The sequence below is a fragment of the Parasteatoda tepidariorum genome, chromosome 3 (genome assembly GCF_982258835.1).
Source record: "Parasteatoda tepidariorum strain Cologne lab strain chromosome 3, Ptep-v5.0, whole genome shotgun sequence".
Classification (NCBI taxonomy): domain Eukaryota; kingdom Metazoa; phylum Arthropoda; class Arachnida; order Araneae; family Theridiidae; genus Parasteatoda; species Parasteatoda tepidariorum.
Genome location: NC_141757.1, coordinates 27,067,975 through 27,094,953, shown reverse-complemented (window position 1 = coordinate 27,094,953; position 26,979 = coordinate 27,067,975). Strand labels below are relative to the sequence as shown.

Here is a 26,979-nt window from a genome sequence, read left to right as displayed (position 1 = left end):
TAAGTTGTAATTAATGCAAATAAGAAATCTAAGCAAAATGTATCAGTAACAGCAAAATAAAAAGATTGTAGAGGCATATCTCTGGAGTATGTAATTTAACCTTTCAAAGTAGTAACTTTCTATAAAATGGTAAAAGATAATTAATGCTACAGAATGATAAATAATAACTTTTGAATAAATAAGATATAGTACCAATATAGGACAAAGATCTAATTGATTTCATACAAGATTTAGAGAAATGTTTCCCCACACCTCAATCACCACATACTTTTGTAGCCTATATTTCAATGCAAAATAACTATAATAAAAACAGAAGGTATAAATAAACAAAAGCAAGATTAAAATAAAATAATTTATTAGAACTCTAGGAATGGTTGATATTCTTCTGGATTAGCTCGTTTAAAATATTTTAAGTACAATATGAAAGTAACAAGTAAGCACAAAATTAAAAGAGAAACAAACACAGCTATTAAAATATTTGTAGTTACATTTGCTGAATAAGTAGATTTAGATATGATAGATTCATCAATTGTTTTCATGCACTGGTCGTATTCTTCATTACTGGTGCCAGACATGGCACACAACTGAGCAATTTTACAATCCCTTCCGCACTCTGCACTGTGTTTTCCAGCAGTTAAGAGTAAAAAGAAATCTTGAAACCTGTTATCATTTTTCTTCAAATTTTCATAAACTTTAACAAGTGAACTTGTAGATAAATCAGAAACACCATAAAAAGTAGTAAATTGATAAAGGGGCTCATACAGATGTCCAGGATCCTAAAGATAAAATATATGGTTTTATTCTTCAATAACCATGTTTAAAAAAAAAGCAGTTTTACAATTAGCTCAATCAACTTTTTTTTAATTTTAACAATGTGATCATAAACAACCCCTAATACTTTCAACTAATTCAAGTTTTATTTTAAATTATTTTTGAAATATATTTACAGTTGAACTACTTTATTGCAAGTCCGGATTTATCAAGGTCTCAAGTGTAGCAAAAAAAAATTAAATAATAATAATTTTAATGTTAAAAAAAAGCTATATAAAAGTCTGTTTTTACTAGTATAATTCAGATTTAACTAGAAAATGTTCAAAAACTTCTTGAAAATTATTTTATTCAAACTGTTAGAAAAAATATCTGATCCTGATAATTTATTTGAATATTAATTTTTTTAGAAGTGTTTATAAGCTTACTACTGGTTCAAATTATTTAAAATTTGTATGCATATAAACAATGTGAATTCTCTCATGCAGATAATTGAGCAGTGAGGATATAGGGCGGCAAAAAGATGAATGAGAAATTGGTCATCACAATGACTAACAAACGATGTTTCCATACAGAATATTAAATAAAATCATCTTGTTGCTTATGCATCTGTAGAATTCCAAGCGTAACAGATTGGAAATCACACAGGTATTTTATTCTAAAAAATGTATTAAATATATGGGAAAACAAAAAATTGTGCAATAATATGCTACTTTAAGGTGCAATGTTTAATTTAATTGCATAAAATAATAAAAGAACCTCATAATTTAATTGTCAGGTAATTGAAAGTATGCGTAACAGAGGGGACAAAGAAAATCCCACATTTTTGACATGCACTGTTATTTCTGCAATATTCTGTGATTTGGAACATCCTAAACATTAATTGTATTTTTTTTTTTTTTTTAATTATCACATTTCAAGGTAAAATAAATTATTACAAGATTTTTTAAATTGCTTACACATTTTTATTAACTTCAAAAAAATGTAATGTAACAGAGGGGACATTTTGCAAACTTGACAAATAGTTACAGGGAAATATCATGCCATTTAATTAAACATTGCACCTTAAAGTAGCACATTATAGCACAATTTTTCGTTTTCACATATATTTAATACATTTTTTTATGATAAAATACCTGTGTGATTTCCCCTCTGTTACGCTTGGAATTCTACTGCTGATTTCAGTTGGCATGGAATTCAACATCTATGTTCCAGGCGAAATATTTGAGGTTCCAGAATTTTGCGCTGAGGGTGTTATAAGTAATAAGTAAATTCCTGCAACAGCCCTTTGTGGGCCAGAAGGGTCATGGAGGATAAGGCTCCAAAATTTCGTGACCAATGGCATAATTGTGGCAATGCGGTCAGCACTGCGCACAGACTGCTTTTACTTCCCAAACAAGATGGTACCCATCGATCTGAAGCTGGGTGTACTTCAAGCCGCAACTGAGATCAAACCCCAGCTCTTAACAATTACAGACCAGTGTCTTAACCACTGAGCCATCTCGTCTCAAGAGTGTTGTACAATGACCAATTTTCTATCGTTTAAAGTACTTAATTTATAAACATAAAATCAATAAAATTCAATAACTTGATATAATCATGATGATATAACTAGTTTCTGATAAATATTGCAGAGAAAATTGTGAAAATAATACATTTTTTGTAATTTAGAACAACAATCGATATGGCAAGAAAAAATCTCTTTTTAAAAGAGAGAAAATTAAGCACTTTTTACAAACACCGAATAAAAACTGTACCTTTAAGGGCTTTTAAAAAACATAAATCAAAAATAAGAACTTTTTAAAAACTTTACGCACCCTGAGCATATATATATACCAGGGGGTTTAAATGTTGAGAAAAACTTCTAAGGGAATTCAAATTACATAGTAAGCCACATTCGGAAATGCCATATGCGAGTCCTGTTCAGAAGCACACAAAGGAACAGTTCATCATAGGGAAGTGGCCCTAGCAGCATATGACAGTTCTAGACATGGGTTCCTGTGCAATTTTAATCCTGATAATGTGCTTTAACTCCCCAAGAAGTTTTTTGTAACATTTATGCAACCCCTGCTATGTTTAACTTTTTTAAACCCATACATTTCAACAAAAAAATAGACTTACAAAAAATATATTTTAAAATAAAATTGTAGCAGGTGATTCGCCCCGTAGCCGAATTGCAGCGACATGGCAACATTGTCGCAGAACGTTACAGAGTTCTTGCAGAAAAATTTCTCTTTTGAAAAGTTTAAAAAATTAAAAAAAAATCTTTCTTCTGAAATTTACAAGTAATATTTGAATCATACATTTAAGTAATCACTTTTTGATGTGCTCAATTAACACTGATAGTATTGTAAATAGATGTAATATTTCAACTGCATTTTCGGCAGTTATTGATATTGATTTACACATGAATTTTAAATATCCCGATATATTTCAAACAATATGGAAAATTCGAATTGTGCATTTGAGCATTTAGTTTTTAAGGCAATAATTCTTTTGAATTTTTGGCAATTATTGCTATTGCTTTCTCCATGGTTTTTAAATCAGATAATCTCGAAACAAAACACGCATTTGAGGAGTCCTATTTGCTTGATTTCGTCGTCGATCTTTTTTTCAGCGATTACTAGTACAGATTTCATGATTTTTAATTGTGATAATTATTTACAAAATGCGAAGGAAATAATTTGTGCATCCCCCCTAACAAAATATGAGAATACCACCCATTAGAATAAAAATTATTGCATGTTCAATTAAAAAAAATTATATAGTTTTTTTTTTAAACACAGCTCTTTTGTTATTTTAAACTAGTAACATATACGTTTTTTATTAAAAGTAACTCGCTGAAAAACATTAGTGCTAGAGAGTTGTGTTGCTGATAGCTTGAAAAAATTCTGCCATAGGGACAGGGGGAGAAAAACCAATTAGAGATTTTGAAATCAGCTATATGAAAATATCTAAGATCTGCCAGAAATCTCAATGCAACAGAGAAGAAAAAAATTGTTCCAGAGTGCTATTATTTATTTCAGAATTTGATTTTCATGTTCTGAAATAAATATGCAAAAGATTTTATTTAACACCATTCCGCACTGTTACATTTACACCGCGCACATTAACAACCACAAATTTTATGAAGAAAAAAAAACTTACCAAATGTGTTTCTTTCAAACTATTTACTTTTGATAAATTCATATAGAACTGTTCGAAGTCTAAAAGTGAGAAATCACTGTCAGAATAGTTCATCAGTTTAAAAGAAGGATTTACTGGAAGAGTAGTACTGAATTCATCAATGGAATGCCATGGCGTTACAGATGACGCCAGAATTGAAGAACTTTTAAAGGAACCTGTTGATGAAATAATATATATATATATATTGATATATATTAAAATGAAATTATAAAAATTTAATTTTAACTATTATACAAAGCATCAAGACAAGAAAAAATTCTTAATTTTAAATAAAATTAAAAAACAGACACATAAAAAATGCAATATTTCATTTCGGCAAAAAAGATGGAGTACTGAAATTGAAAGCTTGAAGAAAATTTTTTGCTATCTAATTTTTAATATACATTCCATTAAATAAATTTTTAAAATATCAAATTCTTGATTTTTTTTTTAAGCTTAAAAAATTTGAAATAAACACTTGTCACAAGTAAATGCTATTTAATCATTTCAATATTCATGAAAAGTGGGTTAAAGATTCTAAATTTGATTTTTAAAAATCAAATAAATCTGATAAAAATCGAATTCCAAAAATAAATTTGAGATATAAAAATTTTGAGATAGAAGGAAAATTGTCTAGAAAATAAAAACATAAAGAATATAATTTTTCCTTTAGCTACATTCTAATATAATGAAATTAAATTGTTTTTTTTTGTTTTTTCAAAATTGATGTATAATAACTATGGAAGAGTAGTTATTGACAATGCCAACCTTCATGCATCTAAAGGTACTTCAAGATAGAATCGAGTTAACATGCCTTATATACTAGTGAATATGTTTAATAGGTAGTTGCGCCACAATACTCCCTCACAAGAATTTTATTGATAGAATTACAGATACCACTAGCTGCCGCGGAGAGCTGGATTAAGTTCACTCGCTTTTTAAGCCCTAGTGGTGAGAGCTTCACGGTTGTGGTCGCTCCTGTGTTGCCATTAGCAGTTAAGTCCCGATGGTGTGTTATTGAGACTGAGTTCATGAGTAGCTGGATAATGTCACAGTCACAAATAGAAAATTAATTGTTCAATTGAGAAAATCCATCGAAGCGGTTCTGTCAAGGTCAGTGTGTCTGCATGTTATCAATGTGGAGATAGTGTTATCTTCAATGCCAACATTCATCTATGAAAAGATACTTAAAGATAGAATCGAGTTAACACTTCTTGTATACTAGAGAATTTATGTTTTAACAGTCGTAGTGAAGTTACGCCACAGTAACTTCATGTAAATATAATGTATCAGTTCTGTTCCTTACATAAGTTCTAGAACAAGAACAGATTTTTTTTCAGAACAATTTTTTTTTAATTTCATTGAAAAAACTATTTATTAATTGTATACAGTTCAACTGTCAGTAGCAAGATTCCTTAATGATTTTTAAGCTCAAACTTAATTCTTTCTTTTATTGATGTAGGTCAAGGATGACAAAAATCACAGTTGATCATCTAGCAGTTGGGCAACTGTCATTCTTTACTGTTCCATTTTTCAATTTTTAGATATTTGATGCAGTATAGCGATAACTCTGAGAAATAAGTATAAAAGCTGATCGAACAGAAATGAAAAGCGTGTTTAACCAGAGGAACTTGCAATGTGCCTATTTGTGAAATCTTTACTGCATTTGTAGTTGGTTGCATTTTCATGAGAAGAATCAGTTATTGTTTTGGGTCAGGTAATCAAAAGAATTCATGGTGTTGAAATTCTTTGAAAAACATAATATATGCATTTTTTGTGAGAAGAATGCTTATTTTGGAAAAGACCAGGACTAATTTAGCCAAATATTTCGATAGAGAGCAGGATCGCAGACGATTCTCGCAGTTGGCGTAGTTGAGCACAGCACTTGCCCCACTGATGTAAAATTGTCATAGATATTTATTTAAAACTTATCTTAAAAATGCAGGTATTCTTTTGACTTCTTTGTGCTGCTTTGTTACCATTAAGTAAGTGTAAGGAATTTGTAGATAAACTACTAAGACATTTAAAAAAATAAAAATTTATTAACAAAAAAAGTTCTTTTTTTAATTTTTTATATAAACAAAATTATTCTTTAATGTTAAAATTTTTTTACTTACTTTGAAAAAAAATTATTCATAATTTAATTTACCTTCAGCAATTTTTGATATTAATAGTTATATAGGTTATAAGATTTTATAGCTTGTTATTTTTTTTCCATTAAATTTACCAAAATAAAAAACAATATTTTCGGAACTGCTTCATAAAGTGTATGCGCTTTCTTTAAATAAAAGTTATAAGGCTAACCTGCATTAAATTTGAAAAGTCCATTTATAAACTGAATGTTCTATAATTTGTTATAAAAAAAAGTTATAAACTGGCAGTTCTACATTACAAAAAGCTTGATCAATGTTTATATCGAAATAACAGTTGGACGAAGTATAATTATAAAATATAGAAAAATTGTGTAAAAAATTAAATGTAGAAAATTCTCAATTTCAAAACAGGTTTACAGTTTTTTTTTTACAATAAAATAAATTATGCTTGTATTAAATTGACTTACCTGTATTAAATTGAAAAAGCTGAAAAAAGTCCAGGTGAAAATGGCCATACATTTGACCAATAATAATTTCTGTATACTGATGCAAAATATCTAAATATTTCTCTAGGAAATGCAAGTGATAAGTAGGATCTGACTTCTTTCCAGGTTGACCTCTACTATAAAATCCAGGAGAAACATGTCCAATTATATAGACCTACGAAATTAAACTATAGAATTACCTATAATAATATTAGTGCCTGTAGTTTAAATAGTGAACTGAAACAAATGAATTTTTCAAAATATGCATTGAAAATTGAACAGAACTGAAGCACTTACACACATGATAAAAAAATTTAAATAAAAACAATTAAAATAAAATACAACATAAAGTAATAGTTTTAACAAAAAAATAGCAAAAATGTACTTCGGTGATGAAAAAGTATCTACTACACACTTTAAGGATAAGAATGACTACAGATATCTTTTCAAAATAGCAAACCAAATTAAATAAAAATATAACATATAAGTAATTAATGTTGTTTTGTTTCAATCAAACATAAAATTTAAACTATATTTCTATTGTTAATCAGCCAAACATTGAAAGAAATAAAACACAGTAAAATAAGAAATTATCTCAGTTCAAACTTTGTCTTAAAAATGCATTGAAAATACACATATGCATGGTCAAAATGCAAACCATAATAAAGGGAAGACTTTTCATTTTTAGTAACTTTTTGTGTATTCATTATTACAATTAATCTGATTATTCTGGACTTTATTATAACCTATATAGTAAAATTTTTACATTTTCTGATCTTAAAATTTTTTTACCCATATTCTGATTTTACAATTCCGGTTATAAAAATTTTAAAAAAAAATAAATAAAATAAAAAAAAACTGTTTGTGGAAGACAACTTGAAACAAAAAAAAGTTGTTATAAACATTCATTATTTTAATATTATTTAATTTACTAAGGACTAATTTTTTTTAAATTTTACACCCACAAATTTTACATTGTTCAATACAATATAATTTTAAATAACACAAATCAAAATAAGTACAATACAGTCAAATAATTCTGAGGAAAAAAAGTGTAAAAATAAAACTTTTAAGTTTTATCACTAAGAAACTTTTTGACTTATGTTTAAACCTTGAATCTGCCTCTTAAAATGTAAAAATCTGACCCCTTAATTATAAATTATTCCCAAGTTCTTTTATTATTTATTTATATTTTTTACGCACTATATTATGAATTAGTTAGAAAATTATGCTGAAATTTATATAAAAAATATTTTGCAGAAAAGTATGAAATCTACAAAAAAAAATTAAATATATATAACAATCCTGAACTATGAAATATTTCACCTTTTCAGACAGCTGTGAACTTTCATTTAAAACTTTTTTGAGCCAACTAAACTGATTTGCAGGGTCTTCAATTTCAACTGTATAGTTGTTTGGAAAATACCACAGAATTGTATTCAAACTAATCAATCGAAGACCAGGCTTAATCACTTCACTATAAAAGCCACCTGAGATTAAAAAAATATATATATGTAAATTAAAATTGTGGAAAAAAAGCATTCAATTCAATGTTTTACCCAATTCATCAACAATAGGATAAAGATATAGAAATTTAACAGTAACAAGTATCATAACAGGGAAGGTTTTTCATGCATGTATATTAACTGGCAGTACAATTTATGCTTTATTATTCGATTCTCAGATTCATAAAACTCATTAAAAACTTATTTTGACCATTATAACACAAAAATTACCTAACAATCAGGTAGTGATGTTTATAAGCAGGAAAAACTTATAAAATTTCTGCGTTTTTAAACTCAATGGTTGTTTTACTACTACGGAAAATTCATAGTCGTACATATATATTGTCCCTACATTATTATATAGAATTAATTTACAATTATAGCAACCGCAGCGCAATCTGAACAGGCAGCAGATGTTAATAAAAATACTTGGCATAAGTGCAAAGTTACTAAATAACTCTAAGAAGATATTTAATAAGAAGTTAATTTAATTAAGTTAACTTTCTTAAAATAACATTTTTGATCACAAAATTAGGCAATTCACAAGAATTAGATACTCTCCTTCATTAATAACTCTATATGAAAATATATATATATATATATATATATATATATATATATATATATATATATATATATATATATATATATTGGGTAAAAATTGGTTTATTTTACATTTTCACATTAGAATGCTACTTAATTTCAATAAAATAAAAGTAATTATGATATATTAACCTTTATAAGCATCTTCAAAACTAAAACATTTAAAAAAAATAGTATTTATAAATTTGTTGCAAATATCATAGGTTATCTTCACTACTGTGAAGCATGCATAATTTCAACTAAAAAAATAATAATAAAGAACCTTCTAGTTTATTTTTCAAACACTTACACTTCTTAGTTTTTTCAAAAAGAAGTAACTAAAATTATCTTAATGAACAATTTGACTAATCGCTATACCGCAGGAGAAACTTATTGCAGTTTCTGTTTCTCCTCCATAACTAATTTAAAGTATATAAAAATTAAGTTCAGGCAAACCTAGAGTAAGCCATGAAGTTTCAATTGCTGAAAAACACTTTAAAAAATAAAAACACAAACAAATTATTGGAAGAGAACATAATCCTAAGTTATCCTGTCAGAGTAATTTTCAGAATATTATAAAATTCTCATAACACCATATTTATTAATAATAAAATGCACATGCATTTTACATTAAAAAAGTGTCTATTGACAGACAATTTTTAAATCTCCAATTACTATAGTTTGTTAATCTGTGGAGATTATTAATTTTGACTTATAGTTGGTTCGATTATTCTTGAATTTTTTCCTACGCTGGATAGTGTTGAAGCCAGATAATAGAAAGCCTACTGTAGTTTCTAACAATATTTATTATCAATTGATATAAGAACTAAAATTATTGTGGCTCTAACAGCTAAAAAAAGTTTATTTTATTTTGCATCTTTTTTTTTAAAAGAGGTTCACTCCTATTTTAGTTACTTATTTACAGCAATTGTTTCCAACCTGGGGGGCAATATGGCTCCTCAGGTGGACAAGCAGTATTCAACAGAAGAAAAAATTGCGATTAATAATAATAAAAAAAACAGCGAATTACTAATCTGGGTACCGTCCACACATTTAGTAGAAAAAAGATTTAGTTCGGTCGTCCAGCTTTTCACAAAACAAAGAAGTTGGTTGGACATTTGCTTCAAAGGAGACCTATGCTTAAGTTTGACAAACAAAAAGCCTGATATTCAATCTTTAACTGAAATCCTCATAGCACAAGGCAATCATTGAAGAGGTAAAAATGAACAATTGAGTTTTCGAATTTTCAGTTTTTTTCTCACACTTTAATTGTTAAAGTTTTCAATTTCTATAGATTATATTAAAAAAATAAATTTTTAAAAAATGTACTCTTGTTTCAATTATTTCACTTCAAACATTACCTCTTTTTAGAAAAAAAAGTGGATACTTTTTTTTTTTTCGAATTTCTGAAGTGACTGGAATAAACTGTTTCACTATTTACATTTTAATTTAAATTAAAATCAGGTTAAGTTAACATATATTCAAATGTATTGATGCTCACATGCAACAATGTATCGTTTCTTTCGATCAAAAAGAAAAAGGGGGCGATAAACATCAGCTAACTTCTAGAGGGGGGCGGTGGGCAACAAACGTTTGGGAATCACTGATTTACAGGAATTCTTCTTTTTACCTTGATGAAAAGTAACAGTAGCATTCTTGGACAATAATTTATTCCAGCCTCCTTTTTCTAAGTATCCTTTATAAACAGTGTCAGATATTCCATCAGGAAGCAAGATGTTAGGTGGGAAAGTGTCATGATTACCAATACATGGGTAGATGGGTACGTTTGGAAAAGATGAGTAAAGGAGCTCGGTTATATTGTTTATAGCTTCAAATGTCACATCCCAGTCAGGGTTAAAATCATCTGTATGTGGAAGATTATCTCTAAAATTAAGAAAGAAAAAAAAAAAGATAAATTATTAAAACTGAATATTTAAAAAAAAAACTCATTCACATTAGTCAATCAAACAACAATTACATTAAAAAAATAATAATAACTAAAATACTAAGATCAGGGATGGTTTTTTGTCCAGACAAGGAAAAATTGGACAAAATGAAAAAAAATTAAAAAAAAACTGGATAAAATGGACGAAAATAAAAATATTATTAAAATTGTTCAGAAATAAGTATTATAATTACTATTAAATTTTAAGAATTGTCAGCTCATTTATAATTAAATTTAAAGAAATTAAATTTAATATTGTGTCAGAAAGTTAAAAGTTTTTCACATCAGCTCTTTATAAAAAAAGAATTTTAAAAAAAAACATATACTTCTTTTACTATTATTTACTTTAGTTTTACATTGAATTTTATAACCTATAAATCATAAATTTAAGAATCTGAGTAAATTTTGATTTCAATATGAGATTTGTTAATTTAGTATTATTAAAAAAAAATATGATTATGATATTCTAACAGTTCTTAATAGACTTATAGATAATGATTCTACTAATCTCATTTACATAAAATATTGAAGTACTTGAGTTATTTTAATTTTATTAAGAAAATTATTAAAAATACCTTTCGTTCTAATTATCGTTTTCAGATTTCACACATTTAAAAATGAAATTTAAGCAGCAAGAATTTAATACTAATATTTAAACTAGGTTTCAATTATAAACTATTAAAAAAATCATTTTAACCTTTGATATCTCTTACTAAAAAAAAGTTTCTTCCAATCCAAAATCTTGACAATTCTTAAGCCCATATCAAGAAATTTAAAACTTAAGCTTTTAATTTTGAAAATACATAAAGATAAAGAATATTTGTAAAATAATCAATCCCCACAAAACAGAAGCTAAAAAAAAAATAGATAACAAGAAATGCTTCGGAAATTAATTTAAGTTTCTAATCAGCTTCATTTTCTATCATATAAAAATAAAATTTTAACTGTTTATCATTTAGCTAAATTTTTTGAATAAATAGCTATTAATAAAATCAATTTCTTTTATATTGATTTTATTGATAGTCACTTTTCCAAAAAAAAATTATATGTCGCTTAAATTATTTTTTTTTAAATTTAATTTTTACACAATACATCTAACATAAAAAGATATTAGAATAATCAGATTAAATAGTGTTTCAAAAGTTAATCCCAAATGAAACATGCATTTAATATAAATGTTTAATTTTTTATTTTTAATTACATTATAGATAAAAATTGTAAATGACTTGTAATGTAAATGAATGTAAATGAAAACACGAGAAATTATTAAGAAATGTCTATTTCCTAATAATTGTCTATTTCTTAATAATGTCAGGGCCAGCAGAATTTTTGTCATGTGTCAGCTTTTGATGTCTTTGATCTTGGGTAAAACCCTCATGTCAAAAACCCTGTGCCTGCATCAAAAACCTAAAAACTTGCAATCATGTTTTAGCATAAAATAGAACAATATTTGTGGTTAAATATTAAATTACTATTTTCTTACACAAATTACACATGTTAAAAAGAAAATATCTTGAATAAAAAAAAGAGAAGAAAAAAAAAACACTTTTCATAGCAAAAATACCTTTGAAATATACAATACTACATGCAAACAAAAAATCCCCTAGAAGCTCTTAAATTTATTTCAAAGAAGATATTCTTATAACAGAAACATTCTTATTATTATTTATATCAACATCCAATTATATAAAATAAAAATTAAAAAAAACATACTATGGAACTTTTAGTTACAAAGTTATACTACTAGAAATACAGATTGCTCAAAAAAAATTTTATTTTATTAAAATCCATCAGATAACATAAAATTTTTTTTTTTTTTTTTGTTTTTCCAACTCTGTTAATAAATTAACCCAATATTATAATTTGAATTTAATGTAGCTCTTTCACTAAGTTTAATTACATGAAGTTTACGAAGAAAAATTATAAAGTTAAAACTTTATAATTTTCATTCACTGTGCATGAAGAGCATCATCTTGTTTGAATAAGAACAACAGGAATTTATCAATAGTTCTATTTGCAGTTTTTTTTTTTTAAAAGATAGCAAACAAATTAATGCATGAAATCACAAATAATAAAATCATCAAAAAAAATTTACCCAGTCCACACTATAAAATCTGGATTTGGTTGAATATTTTTCATGGATGCAACAGTTTCATTTATGAGTGTCATTGGGGAATCACACAAGAAATTGCCATATTGACCAGTATCAGGATGTATAGATCCATCTTCATGACAGAGCTTCGTAGGATTACCTTCTCTTGAATAATTTTGATCAACATGAAAATCAGAAACAAACCAAAAATTTCCTACAAAGATAAAAATCAATATACATAAATAAATAAAATAAACAAAACTTCATTTCAAATTATTTTATAATTATAATTCATCCAGCTACTTCAGCACTTAATATTTTTACCTCTATGTTTTATTTACATTTATCTAAACATTACATTCTTTCCTATAGTGCAACTATTAATTATTATTTTCATAATGTTTCATGTAGATAGCTTCAATTCCACTTAAATATTTAATTAATTACATTTTAGGTACATTTTAAATGATTTTAGATCCCATTTGCCAGTCAGCAAATCTCATGCCTACTTAACTTTTTTTACACTTAAATTTTATTTGCTTTACAGTTAACAAAATACTTTTTTTGCTTGAATAAAATGAACTTAGATTCATGAGTGAGAATTGTTTATTTAACTTGTTATAAACAAAAATAAGCAAGGATTTGGTTGCTTTTTTGTATCTTCACCAATTTTTCAATCCCTTTCGATAACAGAAAAAAAGCTTCAACTTTTCTAATAGTAATTATTTATGCTTATATACTCTTATATGAAAAACAAAGTATTATGAAACTTTAATTTTAAAAGTTATATCACTAGATGTGGAGATTGATTATAATCTTTTGTTATTTTATTACATTAGGATCATATTATGAAGTAATCCAGTGTTATAATTAGGATTTGATGCAATTTTGTCCAGATTTTAAAGTTGACTAAAAATCCAGCAAATAATAATGAAATAAAATATTTCCGTTTCAATAACATAAAAACTGAAATAATAACTGCACATTGTAAAGATTTCAATGAGTCTTTAAAATTTCTCTCAAAGCAATAAAATAAAATATGAAGATAAAGTGAAAATTTGTTTATTTTGCCCAAAACTATAATTTCTACTTTAATTATTGTTAATTACCCATATATTAAGACCTAAACATGATCGTATATTTTTACATTAGAATATAACTGTAAATAAATGCTAGTAAAAATAATTGTTAGTATATAAATGTAAACATTAATAATAAATATAAACGTTACTATTGAGTGCATATTTGAATTTTAACTGTTTATAAATACTGTGCATTATATTTTTGACAACTTAAACCAGTTTTTGACGGTTGTAACTAGTTTTTTGTGTCAAAAACCCAACCCTGATATTTATCCACAACATTTAAAGGATAATTATAGAAAAATCTGAAACTGACTAAAATGAGAAAATCTGAAAAATTTATCTTAATTGCTATTTTTTTTAAACCCTATTAATGAGTATAAGTACTAATGACTTATTTCAGAAAGATTAAAATTTAAAAATTCACATTCTCTATTTTAAAAAAACGTTAACATATGCTCTCAACAACAGAGTATAATTGAAATTTAGTAATAAAATACTTTTAAAGCATTATTTAAAAATTTGGGCTTATAATAATTTAGTATCAGTAAAACTCCATAAAATTTTACAACGTTTTCTGAGAATATAATAAGTTTTCATTACGTTAACTTACTATGACAATTGATAAAATCTATTGATAAAATAGTCAGAGCAATTGAAAAAATCCTAAACATATTAAAGTAAGAATTAAACACAGTGAATATTGTAATTTTATCTCCCGATACTTAACAATGATACGATAAAAATCATTCTCAAAAATTGCTTAATACTTTTAACAATGACAATTATTAATTCGTGTTAATTTTTTTTAAAACAGTTTTTTCGTCACATTAACAGCTGAGCGCGCAGCAGAGTTTGCAAACAAAATCAAATTTGAGTCGGTTATAGTTTAAACAATTTTACTATAACGTTTTCAGTGTTTATTTCTGTCTAAAGAAATATTCAAAATTTTCTAATTAAAGCTAAACTGACAGCGTCACCTAGTGAGTAAAACATTTTCATGTAAATTCTCAGTTTAACTAGTTTTTATAAATAAGTATTTTTTTCTTAAAAATTAAATGAAGCATCGTTCATATCAAAATTATGTCCACAGATATTTGGTTGAGTAAGTCATGAATAATTTTTTCATTGAAAGAAAGAAATATACTGTGATACCCAGAAATATACTGTGACGCAGTTTAGACATAATAACAAACAAGTCCTAACGAAAATTAGTAATTTAAATTTAACAGTTGTAGTACTTTATTTACACCGCATTTAAGCTCCGCATTGGTGATTGGCAACAGTCTGGGGAACATCTCTGAGACGCCATCGCAATTTTGATCTTTGCAGAGGTGAGGGTTCCCTCACTTTGATAGCCCGATAACCTACATCTGATGTATATTTTATAATTTTACAACCGTCGTTGAACAGCAGACCCAATTTTGGGTTCACGACTGCTCATTTTCAACTCCGTAGCCTTGTAATTTTGAACCAATCCAGAAAACAAGGAAACTCCTGGATCAGTACCCCCAGAAGTATTGATTTGTTATGGGAACATGGAGGACTTTGCGACTCGACAGGTTTAGCACGCATCAGTCACCATTTACTACACGGGGAGTCTTCGGCCGGAGGGGATCGAACCCACCACCTCTTGGACATGGGCCCAGTGCCCTACCAACCAGGCTATCCCGGCCCTTATATATGATGTACAGCACTTTACAGTAGAACATTTTAATAAGCACCAATATCGCTCACTATCCTTTAAATTTAACTATTGCAATCATTCCTCATTCATTTTAGAGGCGATTCTCATTTTTCCGATCCTCGCAGTGGGAATGAAAACCTGAAAGAACTTTCATTCAGCTCACGAAAAATTCGCGCATGCAAAGTGAATTTGGAGATGCAAATGAGAACCTGATAGATGAAGTATATTTGTCAAAGTCTACATAGACATTAAATTAACTCATTTCTTAATTAATTACGCTTCTTAATTATTGTTAGTTTTATAACTCTTGTTAAAACTTGAAATATTTCTAGGCGTTAAAAAGAGACTTCAAATTGTTAGGGAGTATGGTTTTAGCAAGAAATACATTTTTTTCCAAATCTTTGGATAAATCCAGGATACCTGTAAAATGATCAATCTTTGAGTAAACTTTATCCCTATATATTTAGTCAAGGAGAGACGTAAAATTTCTAACATCTGCAGTATATGGTATACTCATATGACATGTAATAATTTGTATACTTGCAATTTAAGTGGTATGTCTACTTGAATCAAAATATTGATCAGAACAAATTCAAAAATATTTTTTTCCCGGTCAGTACAATACAAGTTAGTGTAATTTGTTACCTTACTACTCACCAAGCAGGTGGTTATGGTAAAATTTGGGTTTAATTTGTCATTTAAATAGATAAAAATGTGCAGTGTCATTAATGAGGTTAACTTGCCAAACTAAATAAGTTTTTTTCTTAAATATCGTTTTAGTTGTAAACCGTGAAATGAAAATTCAATTCTTTAATTAAATCCTTATTTTGTAATATTAAATTTCTGCAAAAAAATTCTTGTTTGATAAAAAATTAGGTCAGTTAGTAAGTATTTTTGGAATTAAATGCGACCTGATTTTTTTTGTCCTATCTTTATTTCTGAGATATAGTTAAATACATAGTTAGCTATGTCTTAAATCTTCAGTAGATACATAACTGTATTAAATAAGTTTAAAAGGTAATATTTACATAGTTCATCCCTCAGAGAGTTAATAGTTTTTAAGCAAGTATAGGTTCTACAACCTCCAGAGAATTCTGTTGGATTTAATGTTCTTGGAGTTGTTGAACTACTTTTGAAAGTAGTTCTTCATTATACCAAAAGGAGTCCGTCAGCAGTACATTGCTTCACATTAATAACATTTTGTGAGTAAATTTTTAAATTAATAATTCAGAAATTAGGAGCTAAATATTATTTATTTTATTATAATTTATTTATTTTGGTTTGTTCTAAAATTAGATCTCAATCTTTATGCTAGTTTTTTTTGAGAAAATACCACTTTCTGTTATTCTTAATCTTGTTGCATATTTCTGTAAAACAAATTCCTTTTAATTGCAAAGTTAATTTTTCATAACATATAAGAACTGTCAAATAGGCACGATATGTGTGTAACAATTATTGGCTTAATAAATTAAATCTTCGATCTTCCATAGAGAATTATGATTGAAAACAAAATTATTGCTCCATTAAAAAATATTAAAGTATTAGACTATAATAATACTAATAAAATTTAACATTATCTAATCATTGAAACAAATTTTACTTGCGCTTTTTTCGGAGTTTAAAATACTGTCGAACTTTGATAAAATAAGTATCCCAAATCTCAAAGTCTCATTTGAGGATCGGAGCTAAATATTTCATAAAATCGAAAACTTGAGATATTGAAAGTAACAATTATTTTCAAAAATCATTTAAAATAATAACTGTTCTAGCATTAAAAGTTGAAAAATATGCATTTATTCCTTTACTTTTCTATTTGATTTTACGGTTGGTTGAAATTCTGATTCTTTTGAATCATCACAAGCTGAAATATTAACAACCACAGTAACTTCTTCCGAAGAAGCCTTTAGAGCAGTGATTCTCAACCTTTTTTTTGTTGCGGTACACTTTTAACGATTTCGAAATTTGACGGCACACAATGAAAAAAATTAGATTAAAAGTTGTTTACTTATCTATAATACACTGTGTTAAATAGTTTGTGATAATAATTTTTAGAATGGGAAATAAAATAATATGTACTACAAAAGCACGTTTATTAAGGGATTAATTATTTCTTTCAACTAATTTCTTATTAGTTAGTAACAGTTATTTTCTTATTTTTTTGCTAGTTATTAATTGTTAGCTTGTTTTATGTAGGTCTTAACTGTTAGTTTTTTTTATCATTAACTGTTATTTACTCGTGATTTCTTGTTAACTAGTCTTTTTGCTAATTATTAATTGTTAGCTTATTTTTTTGTTAGTTATCCTTTGTCAATTTGTTTTTCATATATTTGTTTTTTAGTCATCCATTGTTAATTTGTTTATTAATTGCATAGCTTACTTTAATGATTTGCTTTTATTTCCGTTTGAAAGTTAATATATAGCTTGCTTTCATTTGTTAATTAATAATTTTAATAGTCGTTAAATTTCCTACTTATTTCAAAATTTTTTAAAATTGTGCGTCAAAGACAATTTAAACACTTCCATCTTATTTTAACTCATTTTAATATTGTCAGAGACAAGACAATCGCTGACAAAGATATTCACGCGGTTAAAGCGTGGAAAAATTATAATATATATATATATATACACTTTTCTTTAATTTAAACTTTACTCATAATAAAAAGAGCATTATAATTTTTATTGAATTATTTCTTATATTTGGCGGCACATTTTAAGAATTTGGCGACACACAAAAGTGCCGCGACACACAAAAGTGCCGCGGCACAGTGATTGAGAATCACTGCTTTAGAGTTATTAAATTCGCAATTCTAAATTCAAAGTTAGTTACTTAAGTTCTTTCAAATCTTAATGGCGGATATTCTTATCTAAGCACTCTTGCATGTCCACATATTTGTCATACATACATGCATGATAAGCACAATGCATGTCTACTTTTTTGGGAATAGATGACTCAATCAACTTCTTTTTAAACAAGACAACTCCTTTCTAATAGGACTTCCAGATATGATTCATAAAATTATTTTTAAAGAAAAGAGTCCTTAGGAGTTAAATTTTAGAAAGTATTTTAATCTCCCTCCATTCGTGTAATCTACTGGGTTATGTGCCGCTTCATTTTATATCCAAATTAAACCCTAAGCATTCGAACCCACCTCAGGCATCCGAATTAATGAGAAAAAAAAATTCCGGATGCTGCCTCAGAAGCCCAATTAGATTTTAATAACTGTAACAATATCAACATATGCTTTTTTTTAAAAAAAAAAAAAAGCGAAATTTTCTTTATTCTTTTTGCTCAAAAGAATGATTCCTTATATATTATTTTAAAAAATTTTATTCGTGATCTTTATTTTATATACTATTGCTTGATTTGATACCGAAATAAAAGCGCAATTACTACTAATAATAATAATAACAAGGGAAAGATGTTACCAGGTATACCATAAACATTTATTGAAATTTTTAAAAACATAAATTCAAGAGGCAAATACCGTTTTTTATTCGTTTTTGATATAATTACATAAGTTTATCTTTATATATTGTTAAATAGAAAAATTAGTAGTCTTCTTATTAATCCCTCCTTTCTCCTTCCCTAAGTTTATTTATTTATTTTTAAATCCAAATTATCATTATTTCTTTACAATCAAAAAATGTGCTTACATTAAAATATAGTAAAAATACATTTCATAAACGAAGTGTTAATTTTAACATTTTTGAAATGTCGACTTAAAAAAACAATGATGACGGCGAAACAATTACGGGGTCTGGTGAGAGAAGCAAGGAGGCGGAGGAGCCACTTAGTTCAGTAAAATATTGTTTATGTATTTTATTTTCACTAAACGCTTCTTTAAATTTGTAAGACAGGTAGAAGTTGTCTATTCATCTAATCGGAAAAGGGAAGCATCGTTAGAGAGATTGCTAGTGTAAAATCCATTTGGTTCAAACTGTTTTATTTATGCATAAGTGATACAGTAACAATTAGTGAAATGGTTAACAATATGCCCAGTTCATTTTTTATTTTATTACCACCACTTTCTCCAATTAAGAGTAGTCATCCAGTGGATGCCCAGCCATTGTAACATCTATGGTAACGAGCAAGCTGACTTTCTTGCTCGCAAGGGAACACAATCCTTCAACCAAGTTGCTCTGGATTGTCATACCATTCCATAAAACTATATATAAAAAACATAATGAAAATGAATGCCTCTGCTGACATACGAGAAAGCATAAGGAATAAGAACTGGAGTGAGACAGATATTAAGGCAGTGCCAGATGAGCCTCGCCGAGATGCAGTAGCCACCTTTAGAATCCTAACAGCACATGATTGCCTAGGAGAACACCTGCATCGTATAGGTATTTATGACCACCCTCAGTGTCAACTGTGTGGTTCTGGAGTACCAATGAATAGAGAACACCTCCATTGCTGTAGGAGGCTCCACGGACTCGGAGACCGCAAGATATTGGGGTGCGAGAGAGCTTATGGGAAGATGACTTCGGTCTTCTGTTATTTTCCATTTTTATTGTTCCTCTGTGTTATTGTTTGTATTCCCTGACATTGGAAATGAAAAAAACTTTCTCCAATTTGTGGCATCTGTTTTTTCACTTGACAAGGGCTTACAAACCGTTTTTATATGAAGCTTACAAGACTCGTCAGATTATCATTATTTTTAATTTTCATTTAATTTCTGCCTTATATTATTATATTTTTCCCTTATATCAATCCATCACATTTATAAATTCTTCTTTTCTATATTTCTTTCATATTATACAGTTTCTTCTCCAAGTTCTTACAACTGAGCAGTACCATGGTTATAGGGATCTGGAGAAAACTTCCTTCTCCTTCAGATCTATGTCTAAATTGAGGAAGTAGCCTCACAAAAATTGTGATGGCATGTCTTCGAATCATCCTCAGGCATGTCTCCCGGACAGTCGCCAATAGCGCATTCTACAGCTCCAGTGTGACGTAAATAAAGTGCCTGCCGACCTACCAAGTTTTCAAAAATTTTTTTCATGGTCAATCTTTTTTTCTTTCCTTGTTTAATGACTACTCTACTTCGTCCCGCAGTGGACTGATCGTTAAGACACGGTTCCCAGCAGATCACCGAAGTCAAGCATCACTGGCTGCGGTCAGTGTGCGGGTGGGTGACCACTTGGATCAGTCTGCGTAGGGACCGAGGGTGTGTGGTATTGATCCTCGTTAAACTGTGCTACCGTAAAGTGCTCGACTTCACGCGCAGGTCGTCGGGCTACCGAAGCGGGGGTGCCATCTCCTCCGCAGAGGATCAAAATTGTGATGGCATGTCTTCGGATCATCCTCCGGGATGTTTCCCAGACCGTCGCCAATAGCCCATTGTGCAGCTCTAGTGCGACGTAAATTAACAACAACAACAACAACGACTACTCTACTTCATTTTCTAGAGACGGATTGATTAAAAATAAAAAGTCACAAAGAAACGAAATAGTCACTTCTAATTTTTTTTTAAAAAATACACAAAGAAGCTATCTTTTACAATTTATTTACACACTTTGTACAATGCATACATACACACGGAGATCAGATTATAAACTATATTGTAAACTGTATTTTACCAATTTACATCACCACAATCAGATTTTCTTAGTATTTACTTATAAAATAAACCATATTTTCGTTACGTTAGCATCAAAAAAGACTAGTCTCAAATTATTTTTTTTATAATATCCCCATATTTTTTTAAATTGTCTTTTTATACAGAACATCTACATTCTTTCCGATTCTTCTTTTTCTTTTATAAATAAGATCAGTCTGCAAATTGTTTACGTCATAGATTAGGATCTAAATCACACCTTCTTCGGAATGCTTGTCCTTTCTCCCGAATCCAGAAATTAGCCACTAGAGGAAGAAAAGAAATTTAAAAAATGATATATTTCGAAAATATATTGTAAATATAGCATACAAAAAAGGAGCTTTTTGTCAAACACGGGCAGCCCTCAAGAAGGAAATAAAGCGTGTACAAAAGATCTAAAGCTAATTAAAAATCTACCAATTCTGAAAGTATTTAAAAGTTTATAGAGATGAATTTTTATCACATTTCTTGAAAATCTACAATATTTTCATTTAGAAATTTATCTTTATTAAATGCTTTATCTGCTTTTAAAGTTTTATAACGGTTTAGTTATCTAATACAACTTCGGAAAACACATACAATGCATTCATTTAGTTTTAAAAAGCGACAGCGAAAAGAAAAGCTCGATCATTTTATATATTTGAGACCTTCATCACAAGGTCATTTTCAAAGGAAATATATTTGTATAGAAACGGCCAGGTGGCAGAGCGGTCAGTGCGACTGCGAAGCCAATGGCTGCGGGTTCGAATCCCGCTCTGGGCATGGATGTTTCCCTCTCTTGTGTTGTCCACTGTTGTGTGTGATGTATGAATGTGGCCCACCCTATAAACGGGTTGTGGCAGTGTGGCATGGGCAATGTTACTCGCCTCCTTGACTTTGGCTCACAGGTGCCCACTGGGTAACGCGAAATGAGTAACAAGTCTGCCATCTTCCAAGGCGAAACGAATAAAGTTAAGTGCCTGCCATTGGGGAAAAAAATATTTGTATAGAAACTGGATAGGTTATATCCAGACCTCCCAACGTTAAAATGAAAAGAGAAAAAAATCTCGATGTGAATTAATTCAAATCCATAAAGATAATTATTACATTTTCAGAGATGCAAACTACTCCGAATTCTACAAAACATTTTAAAGAACGGTAGAGAACTATAAATTAAAATTTTAAACTTTTCGGTTAATATTGCTAACTTTTTAAAAAGCTCAACACTGCAAAAAAGCCACGAAGTTGCATTTCATATAATCCTTTAAAATATTTAGCAAAGGTAGTGAGTAAAAACCCTATAAATTGAATTTAATAAATATAAGATATAATGCATTATATCTTGTATACAAAAATAATACGTCTTGTACAAGAATGATACATTAATACACCACCAACTAAGAAATATTTTTCTGCAGTCCGGAGCAAGTTCACTAATTTTTTGCTTTTTTCTAAGATCCACGGGAACTCTGACTTAGAAAATTAATAAATTAGGCTTCAAGGATTTTATTTATTTAAACATACACTCAATGCAAAGAATGGCTAATTTATGAATAAGCATTCTCAATTTGAGGAATAAACATCATCATAATTTAGAGACGGACATCACACCTACGCTAGGATTTGAACGCATTACCTTCACGCTACTGAGCATAGCGAATCGGCAATGCAGTTCAGCTGAGGATAATTTGCTTAATATTTTTGCAAAAGAGTTGATTATTGACTTTGATTATTATTTATACCCTTTAATTTTGCTTTTCCCTTTTTTCCGAAGATCGTACACTGCACACAAAAACGAAAAATGTAACATCGAACGTCATTTAACCTACTTAAGTCAACCTTATTTTACATAAGACAGCATTATTTTAATCTACATATTAGAGCCCATGTATACTGTTGTTGTTTCTAATGCCACTTGCCACACGGGCAAGCCTGCTTGGTGAAACCGAGCAAATTTTAGGCAGAGTGTGCGTTTCTTGTCTTTCAGTGGCGCCATCTATGGCCATGAATTCGACTTCTACCACACCATACGTCGTACCCGTTTATAGGGCGGACCCATTCATACATCCACAGATCATAATTTTGACCTGAATCAGAGAACGATCGATCTCCAATCCAGTACTCCCAGAGGTTTTGATTTGTTATGGGAACATGGAGGACTTTTGCGACTCGACAGATTTAACGTGCATCAGTCACTTTACTACACGGGGAGTCTTCAGCCGGCGGGGTTCGAACCCATGAACTCACGGACATGGGCCCAGCGCCCTACCGACCAGGCTATCCCGGCCTCCATGCATACTAGTTCGCCATATACATACCCCACTTGCTACCGACAGCAACTGGACAAGCACCATGCAATGTCATCGGATCCTCTTTACCATTTTTCTTCAAATTATACCAAAACACAGCTGAACCCTAAAATGGAATAACAATAAATTAGATTAAAGTAGAGTTATAGGGTGAGAGTATTTTTCATTCGAACACTAGTGAAAAATACCATAAGTATAATCATAACCAATTAAGCATTATTTAACATACTTTTTCTGGCCAAACACTGGCCCCAATTTTGGGAAAAACTGTGGCTCCACCTCTAGTTACATCTGAGAGCTAAAATATATTAAAAAAAATTTATAAATGTGTTGCAAAAGGTAATTTTGAAAAATGTTTAACTTTTAACTAGCTATTTAATTATTTAACTATTTCTTCAACGGAATTGTTTGCAACAGGGAACAAAATTGCAATAATCTATATTATTGCAACAAAAGATAATTTTGAAAAATTTTTAAGTTTTAACCAGTTAATTAATTATTAAACTATTTTTCTAACAGAATTGCTTACAGCAGGAAACAAAATTGCAACTACTGTTTCATTGTAAGATGATCCTTAACTCATTTGTGTAAGGTAATTGCAGGGCTGTCAACTTTCTACGCTTTTTGTAAAAATTTAATCTAGTTATAACTAAGTTTATATATTAATGTATTATTTTTATTAATTTAAAATTTATTTTTCACACCACTGCATATTAATGATTTAAAAGTACATATTCAACGTCACTATGGTTCGGCCTTTAAAATGTTTGCAAAATTACCAAACATAATGAACAATTCGGTTTTTAAATGTCTACCACTTCACAAAATATTTTGCAAAAATCATAGTAGTTGGCATAACTGTATTCTCTCCTTTTAACGACGGGAGAATTATCTTAAGAAAGTTCTTTTCTCCAAAGAAAGAAAAAAGTGATCTTACTCATTTTTTATTATTAGAATGCCAATGCATTTATTATGCAGAGATGCCAACTGCTCCACTTATTGTAAAAGTTTTTATAAATTGGTAGAGAATTTAAAATTAAAACTTCCAAAATAAGGGACATTTTCACCAACTCTTCAAAAGTCCCATGACAAGAAGACTACAGCAAAGATGAACCTGATATCAGTTTTTATATGCTTGATATCGATATTGTGGAGAAATAATTCAAAATCAATTTTATTAAACTAAAAATAATTAAAAGTTCGTCTAACAATTAAAAATATTTTTTCTCACGAAGTGGAGTTTGCATCTCTGCATCATTTCAAGAAGAACTCTTCTAGTTTCATCGGTAATACGACCATAAAAGGCAAAATTGAAAATAAAATATTGATAAATTGATATTTGAACCTAAAGTCGAAGCATCCTGCTTTTTTTCTAAAAAAATAAATAAATAACCTTAACAATAGGTAACTGTAAAAAAGTCACTGGATATGAGTAACAAAATATTACCCCTTTGTTTAAATTGGTGTTTTTTCTCATATATACCATTTTTCGTTGGTGGGCATTAACATATAAATAACACGAATATAAATAACACGATAACATATAACATATAAATAACACGAAACTTCGTTTTAGTTTAGACAACCTATACAACTTCTAACGACAGCTCTTAGATGTTTACCAATGTTGGATAGAAAATTCTTCTTAGACAAATCCAAAAGAAAAATACTGTTATCAACAAGAAAATATATAGAGTTTTATTTTACTATATATATATATATATATATATAAACTTGATTAAAATCGTATATGCTTACATAAAACATAAGTGTTGCTGTTCTATCACCAGATTCAAGTTCGTGTGGATGTACGTACTGCAGCTGAAAAAAATGCATTAAGAGATTAAAAATTTTTTTTAATGAATTTTTTTTAAAGGAAAAATAATACATCAGATTAAAGCAAATTGTCGCCAAAAAACAATAAAAGTCGCCATATACCCTCATCGTTATTCATCGTCGCCATTTCTCATCATCATTATTATTCATAGTTGCCATTTCTCATCATTATTATTCATAGTTGCCATTTCTCATAATCATTATTATTCATAGTTGCCATTTCTCATTTTATTTTATAACCGTCGTTGAACAGCCAAAGCAATTTAGCGTTTGCGTCTACAAATAACTAGCTTAACCCCGCCCCGCTCCCACAAGGGGGCATACGGGAACACTCCAAAAGTTCGAAGTGCGCGCAGCAGTTCAATCACATAAGCAAACATATTCGAAATTTTCAAATTAGAGTTTTAACCAACAGGTAGAATATTAAATATGAAATCCAGAAAACAGCGTTACTATAGTATACAGCAGTATATGAAATCCAGAAAATAGTTTACGTCTACAAATGTTCAACTCCGTAGCCTTGTAATTTAGGACCCAATACAGAAAACAAAGGAACTCCTGGATCAAGTATTGGGAGAAATTTGCTTTCGTGGAGGACTTTTTGATGGAACTAACCCGCATTTGATTTACATGGAGAGGAAGAACTATGGGCCTAACGACAAAGGGACTCTAATCCATGATCCGTCTACCACTGAGGATATTTCAAGTCAGCACTGTGGTCGGTGCAAGCTGGATGCGGATTCGTATCGACAGTCCATCGTTGGATTTGAACCCGGGGATTCATTGGGCTTGCCATTTTTCATAATTTTTTCATCATCATTAATCATAATTGTCATTTCTCATGTTCCAAAGTAAAGTAGGATACATTTAAGTAACTAAGCCGACACTAAGAAACAGAAATTCATCTTGTAAGCGTTTAGAGATAAAAAGTCAAATATTAAGTAACAATAAAGTAAAAAAATGCATCTTTTGTCATTAATGTTTCAAAAAGAAAGGGGGGGGGGTCGATTTTTTATTCTTAAAATTGTGATTTTACGAAACGCTAAAAAAACAATTTTTATTCTTTCGCATTAGGCTCGTATAAAAGCTAATAGCTCCATCTCGATTTCAGTGTCATTTGCCAAGTTGCTCTTTGAAAAGTTAAAAATAAATAAATAAATAAAATAAATTTTATTTCTATATAAAATTATTATTTGTACTAATCAATATGATCTACGCATACCTTAGATGTTATTAATGCTTTTAATTTTAAAATTTAATAAACAATTATAGATGATATATCAAGTATATAAACAATTCTAAACGAATAATGTATCAATTAAAAACATATGCGTGCTCCCCATTTATGGAGGGCGTTTCTAGCGAAGATGATACCCCTTCTAGAAATTTTGGCTCTGGTCTTCTGTGTCACATTCTTTTACAGTAAAATTCTGCAGAACGAAATCCCCCCCCCCATGAATAGTTTTTTTAAGTGTGGAAATATGATTTTGATGGCACTACAGTATATAGAGAGCTTTTTTTTTTTTTTGATACTTTAAAGCATTTTTAAAATTAGCTAAAAAATTTCTTGGGTAATTTGTTCTCATCACAAATAGCTTTCTCTTACCCAGATTTTATTTAACTGTTTTTCGTTACAGAATAGACTTCTTTTTATGTTGATAGTCGTGTAAATTCTGGTTTCGGTAATGCTCAAAACTTTTATTCTATCGATTCCATTTTAATTAAAATTATCGAAATATCTTATTAGAGATAAATTATATCTACCACTTTTAACTTAAAATTTTTATTAATAAATAAAAAAGTACTACTGTAAAACGTCTAAGAGTTTACATTACATACCTGCTGCCAACT

General features: G+C 28.8%; 2 protein-coding genes across 4 annotated transcripts in view; both read right to left on the bottom strand.

Moving 5' to 3' along the window:
• Positions 1-338: 338 nt before the first annotated feature.
• LOC107448667 (acid sphingomyelinase-like phosphodiesterase 3b) lies at positions 339-14,644 on the bottom strand. 3 transcript variants are annotated; one of them, XM_087158999.1, is made up of 7 exons: positions 14,331-14,644; positions 12,639-12,849; positions 10,229-10,482; positions 7,838-8,001; positions 6,494-6,686; positions 3,916-4,109; positions 339-776 (listed from the first exon to the last, which is right to left on the bottom strand). In XM_087158999.1, the coding sequence occupies exons 1-7, from the start codon at positions 14,389-14,391 to the stop codon at positions 357-359; spliced, it is 1,497 nt and encodes a 498-aa protein (XP_087015125.1). In that variant the 5' UTR covers positions 14,392-14,644; the 3' UTR covers positions 339-356. The 3 variants fall into 3 exon arrangements, with proteins under 3 accessions (XP_087015125.1, XP_087015127.1, XP_087015126.1); XM_087159001.1 differs by having other exon boundaries at positions 14,488-14,595; XM_087159000.1 differs by lacking the exon at positions 14,331-14,644 and adding an exon at positions 13,867-13,927.
• A 6,254-nt stretch (positions 14,645-20,898) lies between these two features.
• The window catches only part of LOC107448668 (prolyl 4-hydroxylase subunit alpha-1), a 101,416-nt gene continuing 95,335 nt past the window's right edge, over positions 20,899-26,979 (bottom strand). The window contains exons 12-15 of the mRNA XM_087158998.1: positions 25,051-25,113; positions 23,522-23,590; positions 23,302-23,398; positions 20,899-21,270 (exon numbers count right to left, since the gene is read on the bottom strand). Coding sequence (XP_087015124.1) covers positions 21,200-21,270; positions 23,302-23,398; positions 23,522-23,590; positions 25,051-25,113 — 300 coding nt within the window. The 3' untranslated portion in view covers positions 20,899-21,199. The remainder of the gene's footprint in view (positions 21,271-23,301; positions 23,399-23,521; positions 23,591-25,050; positions 25,114-26,979) is intronic.

Excerpts from the sequence above, each read along its gene's own strand:
- LOC107448667 (XM_087158999.1), bottom strand. The coding sequence starts at position 14,391 with ATGTTTAGGATTTTTTCAATTGCTCTGACTATTTTATCAATAGATTTT. Across the intron at positions 6,687-7,837 it reads GTTCACAGCTGTCTGAAAAG|GTCTATATAATTGGACATGT; the intron begins GTGAAATATTTC and ends TTAATTTCGTAG. Across the intron at positions 777-3,915 it reads GTTTGAAAGAAACACATTTG|GATCCTGGACATCTGTATGA; the intron begins GTAAGTTTTTTT and ends TTTTATCTTTAG.